At 39.0% G+C, this 16,259-nt stretch overlaps 1 protein-coding gene across 1 annotated transcript in view; it reads right to left on the reverse strand.

Moving 5' to 3' along the window:
- The window catches only part of LOC126470283 (pyruvate dehydrogenase E1 component subunit beta, mitochondrial), an 89,107-nt gene that overhangs the window by 17,689 nt on the left and 55,159 nt on the right, over nucleotides 1-16,259 (reverse strand). The window contains exons 7-8 of the mRNA XM_050098034.1: nucleotides 11,186-11,419; nucleotides 690-841 (exon numbers count right to left, since the gene is read on the reverse strand). Coding sequence (XP_049953991.1) covers nucleotides 693-841; nucleotides 11,186-11,419 — 383 coding nt within the window. The 3' untranslated portion in view covers nucleotides 690-692. The remainder of the gene's footprint in view (nucleotides 1-689; nucleotides 842-11,185; nucleotides 11,420-16,259) is intronic.

A 16,259-nucleotide genomic window follows, 5' to 3' on the forward strand; every position in this document is an offset into this window, starting at 1 on the left:
CTGGTCTATTTTAAGGTGTTCACTTTCACCTTCTGGGTACACAAATACAGCACATAAGGAATTGCAGGGACTAATTTTGCAAATTACCTCTAAAGCAGACACAGAAATAGGATACTGGGGGCTACTTATGTAAAATATGCCAAATAACAAGCTTACTTATTAACACTTAATCCTTTTGGTGTCAAATATGACCAATTAGTCACAAAGTTTATGAAAAGGGCCACTAACTACTTAATTTTGTTATGCTATCCACATGTCCTGTGAATGCTTTTTTTATCTTAGTTTCTAAAATTTAGGATGTGTAATCACTACAGCTACACTTATTTGTTGCATATTTTTCCTGTGGTTATTTCCAGAGATCATATTTAAAAAATTACATGGTAGTTGATTAAAATCTGTCATTTATATTAAGCACAGTATATAGTTTATTAATTTAAAATATGCACATTAAATATATGTCAATTTATAAACTCACATCAAAATTTTAATGTTTCTATCTAGGAAAGACCGCTGGAGTAGTTGCAGTTGAAGAAAGTGTCCCTAAACTTAATAGCTCAAATTATATTTCAAATTTTATAGTATCTCCAATTTAATGTTAAACTTAATGAAAGTTTTAACCCTTCAGCTTTAGGGTAAGGTAACGAGTGTACCATCATGCTAACAAAATTAAATATAGATTTTTAACTTACCAGTTACTTTACACCCAAAACTTTTTTTACTGCATCGACAACATCTTTTGACTGTGGTAAAGCATGTTCTTCTAACGTCTTACAGTATGGCATAGGTGTATCAACTCCAGTTACACGGATTACTGGAGAATCCAGATGATAAAAGGCTTCACCTGGAGCAAAAGTCATTAAACTGTTGTATTACACTATTGTGAATCTGAGATACAATGAGTAATTTGAGTGTCTTATTACATCACATCCTATACATCATGATTCACATTATCAGGTTCACGCCAAGACTGATGCAACCACAAACTCTGTAAGCCATATAATGAAGTCAGTATGGTAATTCTGCAAAGTACATAGGAGTAAGCACTGATAGGGTACAGACCACTTCCTCAGCACTCAGGGTCCCATACAACTACTTTAACAACAGTTTTTGTGTAAATATGTACTGCATATTCATGTTTTCTGACTTGTTGAACATCATCAAGGGTCTCCTCACAATGAATCTATGGAATGAGCAGTACATGAAATGTAATCTCATTGAACACAATGCTGGCAGCAATACTGCACAGAACAATGGTTACAGCAATTAGTGTAAAACTATTGGCAGGCCTGGCTGCTGCCTCAAATACACTACTGTACCATCAAAAATACAGGAATGCAGGGTTGTTACTCTCGAAGAGGTATCATAATCAGCACAGAGATCTCATTGTGGCTGTACACTTTGTTGCCACTTATATGAACAACAAACAAACTTACTGATTTCACTTAAGTAACACTCTTAATGGTTCAGCAAATAATATTGTAATTTAAAGGGTGAATATTTTATTCTGGAATTACACGTCCTTTTTTATTCAATCAACATATTCATACAAAGTCTAATTTCTGGAATGTCTACAAACTTACAATTTATTTTTCTTCAAGCGAGAGAAAGTTTGGAAACAATCAGCTAAAGAAAGGGACTGTTTATACTACAGGCAGTGCTACTCACTATATGAAAATGACCTGGAACAATAAAAGTATGATGCAGAGAATATCAAAGCTTTCATACTCAATGGTATATAAAGATTTTTTTCATTATGTTCAGAGCTTAATCATCTGTGAATTTACTGTTTGGCAGTTACTTCCTATAACTGATGTTTTGTTATAATGAAATATTCATTCCTGTGCCAATTTTTGGTTTCCCTGTAATGTAGATTTTTGCAATATGAGAAAAGCATAGGAAAGAGTCAACTTTTCTTCAGTTTTTAAGAATGTAATGAAAATGTCACTATTCATTTAATTGACTAACTGCTTCTTTGCATCTAAAGTTTTATCTCCTGTGGCTTCTTCTTTTTGTTGGTTCTTCCACAGTCTGTTCCAAATAGTAAGCCTGGCTTGAGAGGAGACCAATGCTGTTTAAGGTTAGGAAGATCAACTGTGGATCTAAAATTTGCAGTTAGGAAATTATAGTGATGCCATTATGAATATGAAAGTGATTCAGATCAAAGGCTTCCTCAGACACAAAGAAAGCATGCAACAGCATATGCACGTGCAAAATCTGGGAGCAAGAAGAGAGAGTATGAAAACAATTTGCAAAGTTAGAAAAATGGCTCTGAGCACTATGGGACTCAACTGCTGTGGTCATAAGTCCCCTAGAACTTAGAACTACTTAAACCTAGCTAACCTAAGGACATCACACACATTCATGCCCGAGGCAGGATTCGAACCTGCGACCGTAGCGGTTGTGCGGTTCCAGACTGTAGCACCTTTAACCGCTCGGCCACTCCGGCCGGCCTGCAAAGTTAGAATTATGTACAAAGCTACCTTAGCTGGGTGAAAGTAAGAATGGTCGTAACTACATGGTTTGAACTGAAAAATGATCCGAGACAAGACTGTGTCATCTCAGTGCTTCTTATTGTAGCCATGGGTAGTGTAGCTCAGAGTGCAACATAAAAGTTGGTAGAAAATATAAAAAATAAGACACTGTAATTTGCAATAACATTCATGATGAAACAGTGAGACAGATCCACAAACAGCTAGTTGCATAATAAGAAATAGTTGCCCATTATAGAATGAGATTCTTGGGAAAATAGATTTAAGTGGAAATAGTGTAAAGCAAGAACAGACTTGAGTAACAATTTTTGTTCAGAGAAGGAGATGCTGCAAAAAGCAGAGTGCTTGAAGTACATAGATAGGAAGAACTTTTCAGGACACAAGAAGCCTAATTTAAAACAAAAAATTGTACCAAAATGAGAAAGAAATTTGTACAAGACCATGTTCCCATTTTAATTTATGGTGCAGAAACACTGGCAGTGCCCAGAAAGGGATAAAATTAGAATACAAGTCTGCCTAATGAAATTCTCCAGGAGTAGAACTGGAGTGGCACAACTATGAGTTCAAGTCTCGGTCCGGCACACAGTTTTAATCTGCCGGAAAGTTTGAAAATTATTGTTCTGCACATGACATCACCAATGAAGCATGTGGCTGTAGCAGCAAGGAAGCTACTGTTATTGTGTGTGTGTGTGTGTGTGTGTGTGTGTGTGTGTGTGTGTGAGAGAGAACGTTTGGGGGGGGGGGGGGGGGAGGGGGGAGGAGTTCTGTTTCATTTCTTCATGTGCATGCTGTCACTAGTTCCCTGTCTTACAACAGGAAGAAAAAACAAACTGGAATTACCTTCAGTTCCCCAGGGACATACAGCTTCAATGAGTGTGGGCAGGAAAGTGTTACCAAGAAGGCCATATTTATGTCTCAAATGCTAGTTTTTGTTCATGGCATTTTAAATCAGACCATTACATGTGGGATTTGTGAGCCAATCTGCTGAATATACCTGCCAGAAAAGTTCTGAAACCAGATGCTGTACATGGAAACTGAAGGTCCATCAGTCCACGTTAACTGACGTAACCAACCTAGAAAATGAAGAATTGTGTCAGGAATTGTGTGAAAGAAATGGAGCATTTAAAAAGAACTCTGAACTGTGAGCAGTGATGTAAAAGAAAGAACGACACTTGTGAGAGAAATTGAGGCCTTTCACCCCCCCCCCCCCCCCCCCACACACACACAAAAGGAGAGTCAATTAGCTGCAAATAATGTAGTATACAGTAAAGTAAAGGATGTTTTGAAGATCTTTTCTCTGAAACTCAAATCAGCTGTTTGCTTTTTGGAAAGAAGCAAGCGAAGTGGGAAAGAGGGGACACACACACACACACACACACACACACACACACACAGCAGTGACAATTCACACTCTCTAGGAAGAGCTACACCTTTTTAACCCTTTGATTGCTCTGGACATGTTAATGTGTGTTGCTGCTACTGTCCCCCAGTGCTCTGGACATGTCTACATGTGCCCTTGACATTAACATGTGAGGCACTTAGCAGTCAGGTAGAGTGTCTAAGCAGTTTCCCAGGTACCAGTATAGGGCGACGACAAAGCCATGCTTTCCACGGAATGCAGCAAGCATACTTTTAGCAATCAATTGATTAAAGAACAAACTCAATTTTCCACTCCCTGGAATTTAACTTCAACTGATGTGTGGCATTTGGTGAAGTGGTAGATTGTGTTATTGGCCTCCATAATAATGTGCACGTTGTCATGGTTTGTGGACTTACCTCAGGATGGAAACAGCTGGTATTTTATGACTGATATTCAGAGGACTGCGGTGTTGCTAAACTCAATAGTTTCCCCCCTTCATAATATGGGTTACAGTGTTGGTGCAGTTATTTCTGATCTTGGCCCAAAAAAAAAAAAAAAAAATCAATGTGTGTGGAACAAATTGCACACTAATCATGAGATGTATTCACAGCTGTGGATATATACAACGTTCAGCTGTATAATGAAATTACGATATTTAAAATTTGTGCTGAACCGAAACTCAAACCAAAATTTCCCGCTTGTCGCAAGCTATCACCGTAACCAGTTTGGCTATCTCAGCATGCTTCATGGCCAGACCCAAATTTCCATATGTCGTCATCCATGTGCCTATGATCTGCACTCTTACATTCATCATGTATGTTTCCTTACAGGGGAGACACTGCAATTGGAAGTCACTTGCTACTGACACAAAGATACGATATTGTAGCAAATGCATGTCAGAAGAAATGGGCACCAAGAAAATTTGTGCTGGATTGGGACTAACACAGATTTCCAGTTTACTGTGGTAAATATTTGGCAAGCAACTTTCAATTAAAATGTCTCCTCTGTACAGCAATATACATTATGAATGCACGAGTGCAGGTTGTAGACATACTGACGACATATGGAAGTTTGGGTCTGGCCACGATTGCTCGGATAGCTGAAATGGTTAAGGTGACTGCTCAGGACAAGTGATAAATCTGGGTTTGAGTCCCAGTCTGGCACAAATTTTCAATGTCATCACTCCATTATACAGCTGAAGTTTGTCCATATTCAAAAACATGAATATAATTCACATATGTCATAATGGCTGTAGTCACCGCAGTGCCTGTTGCTTCAGACATGAATGCAATGTAACATTGCATATTGATTGTGGGTATTTTCAGATGTGCCTCATTTTAACAAAGTACTCCACAACCACTTCCTTGACAAAAGCATAAAGCTTTCTGATGGGAAAGTAATTACTGAAGCACCAATCAATGAATTGCAATCATTAGATAACACAGAAATTAAAATGTGCCCAAAACTGTCACTATTTCATGTCAGTGTTAAAGGTAAGGACCGCCAAAGAGTATATCTAGCCTTGCAACTTTTTTCAAATACAACTACTCAGGCAATTCAATATCTGTAGGGGGGGAGAAAAAAAAAAACCCAAACAAACACGCAACATTCTTTCAGTTTGTTAGTGACTCATTTGACATCCTGAATTCTCATACAATAGTCAACAAAACGGTATTAATGAGCACTTATGGAAATAATGAGCAACTCAAAAAAAAAAAAATTTGCGGGTTCATAACAGAAAGCAACTATTGTAATTCCAGAAAGTACTGTTAACAGCAATTAATTCTTTATTTGGCCTTCATTCTGGCCTCCTGTCTCTTGGCATTAAGTATATTTTCAAAGGACAGCTGAATCAAGATTGTCTCCAAAATGTGTTTTCACAGATCAGAAGCATTGGTTTTTTTTTTATCATCATCATCCTCCAAAAGAAGTGAAAAATCATCTATATGTTTTGCTTCTGAGATAGAACGCCCATGACATTCCATTGTTGAGCTCTTTCTCTGTGGGACTGGAAGATGACCAACAACAGTTCCTCTTACTGAGTTTGCTTCGTGGAATATTGCCTGGTACGTCTGAAGCAATGGCCATTCTAGATGAGGAAGCAGAGATACACGATATAAATTTCAGTTGTCAGCCTGCTGCACTGTCTGCAGTGACATATCTTGGATGCTCTGCAGAAGGATTCAGATATCTAGCAAGTTACATAGCACATCATGCTGCACAATACACTGTGAACATCATCATCGAAAGAATTACTTTGTTGCCCTCCAACATTCCTCTCAGAATACGCACGGATAGAATTTCTATCATGAGGTGGTTTAATAGTGCTGCGTGACAAGTGGCTGTGACCAATCTCAGAATTTGAGGTCACATTCTACGAGGCCAATGGAATTGACATGTAGTAAAAAAAAAGTCTAAGAGATTAGCCAACATGATTTCACAGAAATATACTCATGTGGCGCAGGAGGTAATTAAAACAGTTTTATGGATCCTAATTTTTATTAAGAGTACACTACCTCAATATGAAACTGAAGACAGAGGAAGCAGTAGTATCAAAGAGATGGAAACCTCATCAGTAGAACTGTTCAGCAGTCAGAGCAATCTAACAAGGTAACCACCATAAACGATGCACATATAGTAAATTTTGTGTGTGAAGTAGCTTTGTTTGTGACAGTGCAATACAGCTTTATGCCCTTCCCTTGCAATTCCGCTTCCCTGCTGATGTAATTCCAACAGCAATCTGTTTCACTTCACTTCAGGCCCAACCTTTACAGAATAGCCTTGGTCAAACCTATGTATGCCCTCATATCAGTCTACAACATGGAGTTGTTCAAAATAGGGCACAGTGAAACAGGAAAACAAAAAGGACCACAAATAAGTGCATGCTCTGGCTGCAGAAAATGACCATCCACTATAGGCCAGAATTTTTCTATTCCCACTCATGTTGGCTCAGTTCTTTCCACCTGAGTGGCTTGAATGATCATCTTCAGGACAAGATAGTTGGTTCTAGGATCCTTAATTTGTTATTTTGTGCCTCCAGTGCCAGTCTTTCCCCAGTTAGGCCCAAAATATCACTTAGCACACACCTGGAAGTGGCAAGTTACGTACTTAGCCTTTACTGTATTTTCTTAGTATTGTAGGTTGGCAGGTCTGTGGAGAATCCCAATTCAGTTTTACAATGAGTACTCTACAATGGCACTGGCCCCTTGCTTAGCTTACATTTATTGCAATTTCCTTGCCCAGCGCAAAGTTCCAAGTGAATCGGAAAAAGTGCATGTGACTCCTGTATATAAGAGGGGTAAAAGAATGGACCCACAAAATTACAGACCAATATCCTTCAGTATCAATATGTTCAGTTTGCTGCAGAACTGCTGAACATATTCTCAGCCTGAATACAATAAATTTCCTTGAGACGGAAAAGCTTCTGTCCACATATCAGCACAGTTTTAGAAGGCATCCTACATGCGGAACTCAGGTTGCCCTTTTCTGACATGACATCCTGAAAAACATGGATGGAGAGCAACAGGTAGAGTCCATATTCCTAGATTTCCAAAAAGCATTTGACTCTGTGCCCCATTGCAGACTTAAAAATGGTATGAGCTTACAGGATAGGTTCCGAGATATATGAGTGGCTCGAAGGCTTCTGAAGTAATAGTACCCAGTATGTTGTCCTTTAAGGGGAGTATTCATCAGAAGCAAGGATATCATCGGGAGTGCCCCAGAGAAGTTAATGCAGATAAGTAGAAAAACAAACCCATAATCTGTGAATACAGCATTAGTAAATTAGTAACGTGCAGCTTGACACAGTCACATCAATTAAATGTCTAGGCATGTCATTGCAAAGCAATATGAAATGGAATGAGCATGTAATGATAGTAGTAGGGATGTCAAATGGTGAAATTCGTTTTATTGGGAGAATTTTAGGAAAGTGTGGTTCATCATTAAGGACACTAATGGGACCCATCCTTGAGTACTGCTAGTGTGTTTGGAATTCACACGAGACTGGATTGAAGGAAGACATTGAAGCAATTTTGATCCAGGCTGCTAGATTTGTTACCAGTACGTTCAAACTACATGCTAGTATTACAGAGATGCTTCGAGAACTCAAATGGGAAAACCTGGAGGGAAGGTGATTTTTTTGCAGATGAGGGGGATTACCACTGAGAAAATTTAGCGTGCTGGCATCTTGAGCTGACAGCAGAATGATTCCACTGCTGTCAATGTACATTTCACATAAGGACTGCAAAGATAAGGGGAATTAGGACACATACAGAGGCATACAGACAGTCATTTTTCCCTTGTTCTATTTGCAACTGGAACAAGAAAGGACTTGACTAGTGGTACAGAGTACCCACCGCCACACACCATATGGTGGCTTGCAGAGTATGTTTGTGGATATAGATGACCTTCCTTCTGTGACAGTGTGTGCAAAATGTGCCATTTTTTTGACCAGTGAATTCTTTACATGCCTCTTTGGTCACTGTGTCAGCTTCATGGTGCCCTGGTATTCAGCAGAATGAGCCTGCCTTCGCAAGTAATTCTAGATGGAGAAGGGTGTCCCAAATGCTGTAGATAAATTTTTCTGGCTGGTGCACATTTGCGTAAGCCATTCAGGAAACCTGAGAGGACAAGGTATTTAGTTCCACAATTCATCCTAATTGGTTTCAGTGCCCTAAAGATAACATGTCACCATCAAGAACTGTAAATTCAGTTAAGCAGCACAACTCCAAGGCTCTACTGAGAAAAATGAGTGAATATCCAGAAGACAAATTCCATTTTTAGACTTGTCAGTGTATTAAACTCTCAGTTATCATTTACAACAAATATTCAAGACTCATCTCAGTCCTGTTAATGGAAGACATTTTATTTGCTATACCTAGACTGATGAGTTATTACTTTGTTCAGACTACAGCTGCTTCCTCTTCTCGAAGGCATGAACCAACACTTAATAGGCAGTCGAAAAACTGTTTGACACAGTGGTACCAATTGCACTTTATACAAACATCAAATCACATCACCTGCTCTGGTAGGCACACCGGAGCATGTGGACAGATGCTTTATGAAGGGACAAATCACAGGATGTGATGCGATACTCAGAGTTGCATATTCTGACTTCAAAAATTGTATTTATTCAGCAAAGGCATATTACTTAACTATGTGTGAAACCACAGCATTCAATCAGCATTCACAGCAGGTACCTTGTCACTAGAGCCACAAGGTTCCTTCCCCCAAAGCTGCATTCAAGTGGACTTCGTATGTCAGAGGCCATTAGCCACCCCTTCCAACCCTCTAGCTCCCTACTTATTTTAATCCTGTCACATAATATCCCACACTGTCAAACAAAATTTTGGACTTTTCCTTCTGAGAATGTGGTTTTAGATATTATTTGCTATTTATTATATTTAATAATTGACTTTCAAAACATAATTTATGGTACACCACTGTGTATCGATGAGACCTCTTTACTATAAACATATAAGGTTTATAAACATACAAGATTTCTACAGACTGCTCATACAATATGTCTTTTATGGCAATTATGCTCAAACTAAATTTTGTCACAGTGAAAAATAGTGAGAAATTCAACCTGCATCCCAGCAGAAATGAGATGTTGCAGCCTCTAAAGCGGGTATTACACGACGATCCACCACAAACGGTACTAGTCTAGTGTGATAGCCAGCTAACAGTAGAATGGGTGAAACTATGAAAATTAGCAGACAAATTATCCATGCGCCAGAATAGACAGCATTTCTAAACTGCCATCTATCCACGCATGTGCACTAGGTACTGATAATTCGCACATGTGCAGAAGGGGGTACCTCAGTGATTTCTGCTTGTTATTTGCTTATTATTTGGCGTTTGATTACTTCATATTATAGAGGTGAAATGGAGCAAAGAGGCGTTAAGCGTCTAATTCCAGCATACAGTAAGGAAAGGTGTCTTTATGACCCACTGTACCATATTACGGTATGTTGGCAATCGTTTCTTTCTGAGTAATATGCGTAAAACATTACAGGGCAATTTTCAATTTGTATCGTAATGCCTCAGCTTACGAAAGTTCATGTTTGATCTGATTGCATCTCTTGCTTTATTTCAGCATGCCAGAAAGGAGAAACTGGCAGTGATGGTGAGAAAGTCCATGTAGTTTTGCCCAGTGCAACAGACGAGGACTGCAAAACTCTTAGTAGCATTCCATTTTCCAAACTTGGAAAAATAACACACGTGCACCTTTAAGTACTGGTCCTTTAAAGTGTTGCAAATTGCACAGTACATAGATCCACAACAACTTTTGAAATTGTGGGCTGTGCTACTCTGTGGCTAAAAGCCGAACCCTTCAAAAGATTTCTTAGTCCCCAGGAAACGGAATGTTACAACCAGCCCGAAACATAACAGGACATGTACTGGTATATTATCAGTGATATAGGTTGGTAAGATAACAAAACATGTATTTATATGATTTAATTCTTACTTTCGAGAAGGTGAGATAGCCTCCCTTATGACTGTCACACTTGCTAATTCCATCCTGTATCATAGACAGCAGCTTCTCGAAAAAGGCCATGTCCATCCTCACAAAGTTCCGAAACTGTGGCAGGTCTTCGGGCCTCAGTTCTTTCGAAAGCAATATAATCCCCAGCCTTCGTTCCTTCTTTTCAGCCAGGGTCGAACTCAACAACATCTGGCTTTTCGTTTTTGTCGTCGTTCTGCCCTAAACCGAAGATTTACTGTCACTGTTAGGGCAATAGCTCCAAAAACAAGTGGGTCCTCCATGTGTAAAATGTAAATTTAGATATACATATACCTTTGCAACCAAGTGTCATAATATGAAACTAACTGTTGAGTCTGCAATTCAGAACAGTTGTAGCCTAGATAATAGAATAACAATTACTTAATAAATAATGATAAAAACAATTTCTTATTAAATAGGAACCTTGATCTCACATAAACAATTTGAATGAATGACGTTCCATTAAGTCATATGGTCGCCCTTGTATTTCGCGTGGTAGAATGAACGACTTGACAAGAGATCAGACAGTTCTATTTGCATTTTGCACTTTATTACCGTCTGCTGCGCATGTGGACCAGGTATATCCTGTGTGGATGGTGTAATAGGTCTACATGAACCACCTTGTAGTTACAGATGTGCATGCTTAGGGCACTGGTGCAGCACAGGCATATGGTTTATGCGCATAGTGTAATAGGGGTTAATGGGTCCTTCCTTTAGAAACTTGTACACACCACTTTGCTCTAAAACTGGCTTTGCTACCTTTTTGTATTTATATAAATTGTGTAAGTGAGGCAGGTTTGAGAATCAGAAAGTGAAAGGAGTAAAACTTACTTTCCATAATCCTGGCAGAGATTTCAGAACCAATTCCACATTGGGGCCATCCTTGTTCAACACTAATAAGATGGTTAGTTTTAACTACCGATTTGACAATGGTTTCTTCATCGAGAGGGCGCAATGACCGCAGATTTATTACTTCTGCTTCTATTCCTTCACCAGCAAGTTGCGATGCTGCATGCAGGCACAACTCGACTGCCTTAGAGTGTGCAACTATAGTCACATGCTTTCCTGAAATAGAAAATACAGTTAGATTCACCAAAAATTAGCTTTCCCAAGTAAGACAGATGAAAAATAACATAAAATATAAACCTCTAAAAAACAGACTGTGGCAATACAATAAACCTGGTACAACAAACTGAGTTATTAAATTTGTTAAACTGTAATGGCCCATCGACCACAGTTTCAACAGAAACTATTTGGCTATCCTTTCGATATGACTAACAGGAAACATATAGCAGGACCACTGAACCAGCATTTAAATTATCACTTTCCTCGTTGCTAGTTTGATGTGTCACTGTACTCAGTGGCTCTGAGGAGATGAAACAAAGAATAAAATATGAGAAGCCGATAAATGGAAGAATTCATTACAGATGGACCATTGTTTCAAATTATACAAGAATGGGGGAATGAATCTGGTGATGTCTCATGGAAGGATCACCTCAGCATAATTTATGGGAATCATAAAAAAAAAACCTGAATAAGGATGGACCAATCTGAATTTGAAACCCGTTTCTCCTGGATATGAGCCAGTGTAAACAGTTCGGATATTATCATCAGTAAAAGGTGAACAAGAAAGTGGAAGAAAGAGAAAGATGGTGGCAAAATATGTAAAATGGAAATGAGCAGATCAACTGATATAGCAGGCACAGGAAATGGTAAAGGGAAACTGACAATAGTGTAAAATCATGGACTAACAAAGAGTTCACAGCTGCAAAATGTGCAGAAACCTAACAACAATTGTTAAGGTAAAAAGGTGACAGCATATTTTGCCAGATGCCTTGAAAATTTACAGTTTGTTACTAACACATAATCTCTTCTGTCTATACCCATTTTCTTTTACTGGAAGTTTCATCCTAATGACAGCAGTACATAATGTTGGTAAGTATTCCAGACACTTTCAGGACTTTTCTATTACCATGAACACAGCTCCTCTTAATGAGTAAAACCATTGTTGTTTGACTTATATTCATAAACAAGCAAACTGTATAAAATACTGAAAAGTGTATATCATCGGTTTCAGCAGTCTAAATTTTAAGTGCTTAAATTTAGACGAGAGTTTTTTTGCTATAATGAGTTGACAAATAATTGAGTTCATAAGTAAAAGCTGCTCTTTATAATGCAAGTTTGTTTGTTTGTTTGTTTACTTCCTTACTTTATTTGTATACTTTATTAATGCAAAATTAAATTTGCAAATTGCACGTCTTGTAACCCCACTACATGTATTGATGTAAGACATGGAATTATTGACAAGTGTCATTACTTCTGTGTTTGGTGGTGATGCTGCTGACAAGAACACAGCACCTCTGGCTTACTAGCCGATGAGCAGCTAGCCAGCTGATTTCAGCCCGAGTGGTCACAAGCTCGCCTTCATTCTCTGTGAGTCAGCTGACGCTGTTCCAATTGAACCAATGCAATGTTAACACACACTACTGGGCCATGAAGTGGGCTATTCTACACTTGTAGAACTGTACTACACCTATCTGCTGTATTATTAGAGTGAAGTTACACTTCAGCACCTATGGTCTGGTATACTTATTCAGTCTAGGGAACTAATTAACCATTATGGTGGTTCCCACTGTGGTGTCACCGCCAGACACCACACTTGCTAGGTGGTAGCTTTTAAATCGGCCGCGGTCCGTTAGTATACGTCGGACCCGCGTGTCGCCACTGTCAGTGATTGCAGACCGAGCGCCACCACACGGCAGGTCTAGAGAGACTTACTAGCACTCGCCCCAGTTGTACAGCCGACTTAGCCAGAGATGGATCACTGACAACTACGCTCTCATTTGCCGAGACGATAATTAGCATAGCCTTCAGCTACGTCATTTGCTACGACCTAGCAAGGCGCCATAGCATTTGATATTATTTTATATTGTGGTTATAACATGTACCGTCAAGAGAGATGTTCTACAATTGTGGATTAAAGTTAAGTATTACATCAACTACGTACTTTATTTGCTACTATTAATTCCTTTAACTGTTTCAGACCTCACGCCAATCTGCGTGAGCTTAACGCGTGCCTTTCGGCTTCCTCTCATTGTGACTTGGCTGTCTTGCCAAGTCACAACACCCACCACTATCAGTATTGCCACACCTGTGTTACTATAATGCATCTGGCCTATGTTCTGTGTGCACAATAATTATTTGTGCAAGTTTTTTAATTTTCTTGTGGCTGAGGACTATTATTTTCTTCTTCCTTTTTTTTTTTTTTTTTTTTTTTTTTAACTTAGTGACTTTTGCTTCACATTGCAGTGGACTTATGCATGAGTAATAAATAACTGTTGCCACAGAAGCACGAGTTACAAAACTGGCAACAAGGTGGTTATTTTCATATTTGTGCTGCACGTCGAAACCTTCCGTAAAGTTTTGGTATTTTTCAACTTGTGCCTCTTTGGTGGAATCACTTTGCCAGAGAGGCTTGTGGTGTGAATGTGATCTGCAAGGTGGTGTGTGATTGGCAGCGATGGGAGTCTTGAGTTAGCAGGTGGCGAGCAGGCCTCTGTGCTGGGAGCAGCCCACGTATGTGCTGGAACACGATGTGGCCGCACCTGGAGTGATAGTGTGGCCTAGTTGTTGTTGAGAGCCGTTGTTTGGAAAACTGTAATTTGGAAAGGAACTCCCTTTTACATGCAAGAGTGCTTCGGTGGCACAATACTGGTGTTGCCTGAAGGAGATCGGCAGCTAAAGCAATGGTTAGAGGTCTGCATGGCCATCACTATACTGTCACTGCGCCCTGGTCGCATTTACCCATGAGTACTGGATAACTCCACATGAAGCTGAGCAACTTTATTATTGAGTACTTGCCCATCTGTGTGTTTTAGTTGCTCATCTTGCAAATTTGTAATTGAGTCTCTTCTTGTGGGGCGCCATTAGTTCCAATATTTTGTGACTGGTCATTTGTTTGTGTTAACTGTTCATGTTACAAGGTTCTCATTAAGTGTGCCCTGGTGGGGGCAATTATTTTGTATACATGTGTGGTAACTGATTTATTTTTCAGGTCTTATTATGCCAATTTAATAATGTGTGTAATGTATTGCCAGGAAGTGTGCCCAATACTGACATGTGAAATAAAATAAGATTACAGCTCTGTAAACTCACGGTGGTAGCAGTGGATGAATTATAATGCCAAATCTGTTCCTGAGTTAAGTAATTACCTTTTGTAATTGAATAGTTCATGTGTCTCAATTTGGCACTCATCTGAAGGAGTTTTGAACCTAAACTTGTTTTGAAAGTGTTCGGTACTCCTGTACATCAAATGAGCAAATTTTAAATTGTGGCATGAGAAAGACTAGTGTGTGCAAAACTTGTGATAAGGTGGTCCCACTGTAATTTGTTGTTGTGTATTTCAAGTGCTTTTGCCAAATTCGATTGATGTGAATTTTGTTTTTAGGTAAGACTTTCTGTCAGTTTGTTGTTATAAATTTGTTTAAGGGTTACTACATGTATTTTTATGATACCATTGGGGATTTTAAATTTTTTATCGCAAGTAGTTATCAAGCTTGAGTTGAAAATTTTAATTGATGTTACAATTGCTGTGGGCTCAAATTTGACACTACTGTATTGCCAGTATTTTACTCCTGATATTGAATCAGTGTCAGTATCATCAATTAAGAGTAAGCCTTGAAATGGTTACTCTTTAAATGAGGAAAAAATTAAAAGGGGTAGGACGATATGTTTTTTTAATAACTGTGTGTTATGAAATTTGTTTTAAAGGATGTCTGAATTAATCTTAGCCCTGCCCCTTACCACTCCTTCATAGCTCCTACCATACCAGTATTAAGGCACAACTGTCAAGATGCAAAGTTTTTTTGAAGAGCTCATTCAGCATAAGGAACTGGTAAAGCTTTTGATGAGCTCAATGCTTCAACAGTCACAAGCATTGCCAGCTATTTCAACCTCTTGACTGTCTCTTGGTGTACAGAAAGACTGTTAAACAAACAGTCTGCACTGAATTTAGAGGTAAGTGATAGTGTCTGTCATGAGGAGACATTTTGGTCGTCACCCACATCTGTCACATCAGTTAGTACAAACATCGGCACCACTATCGAACCTGTCAGCGTGACCTTAAAGGTCTAAGAGGAATGTGCAAATTTACATTTATATGTGGACAACCGTATTTTGAAAGGTTAATTCAAGATGATGTAATCTGTCTGGCCCATGATAAAGATGTGTGCACACAGGCTCCTCTCTAGCAGGAGTGTTATGCACTGCACCTGCTTCTGGAATCTAACAGTAGATGTTTTCTTCTGGTTTCAAAATCTCTCCCATAACTCTGGTAAGGATGGACTCTGTGCATCAAACTTCAATGTCAGATCCTAATGTGATATATATGTTGCATCTGGTAGCAGCCCACCCGCACCATTCTACGTCGTCTTGTTCTGAGGCACCTATCCCTGTGGTTTCAGTTGTTCTCTAGCTATTTAGACCATTTTATATAGCATGCATGCCATGGGCTAAGTGTCCTCTTTACAAAGCAGAATGCCACCATATTGCAGAGATGCATCAAAGTGCATGGCATTACAGACAATTATCATGTAGTAGCATCTAGAAAGATACTGTTACATGCAGAATTATAAGAAGTGCCAGTGAAGTTTCTCTTAAATACTGGTGTGTCATTCTCTATGATCACTCAGTCCACATATTTCAGTATTGTGCTCCAACACTATGGCAATCAAAATTATGGGCATAAAGACATTATGAGAGTCCACAGATAGACCAAGTGCAAGTTTCAGTCAAATATAGCCAAGTTACTTTGACAGTGCCTCTCCTTACTCACCAATCTGTAGGAAACAAATCTGTACTGGCTGCTTATTCCACATTTTGGTTTTCTATTCAACATTCTGTGCTT

The sequence above is a fragment of the Schistocerca serialis genome, chromosome 3 (genome assembly GCF_023864345.2).
Source record: "Schistocerca serialis cubense isolate TAMUIC-IGC-003099 chromosome 3, iqSchSeri2.2, whole genome shotgun sequence".
Classification (NCBI taxonomy): Eukaryota; Metazoa; Arthropoda; class Insecta; order Orthoptera; family Acrididae; genus Schistocerca; species Schistocerca serialis.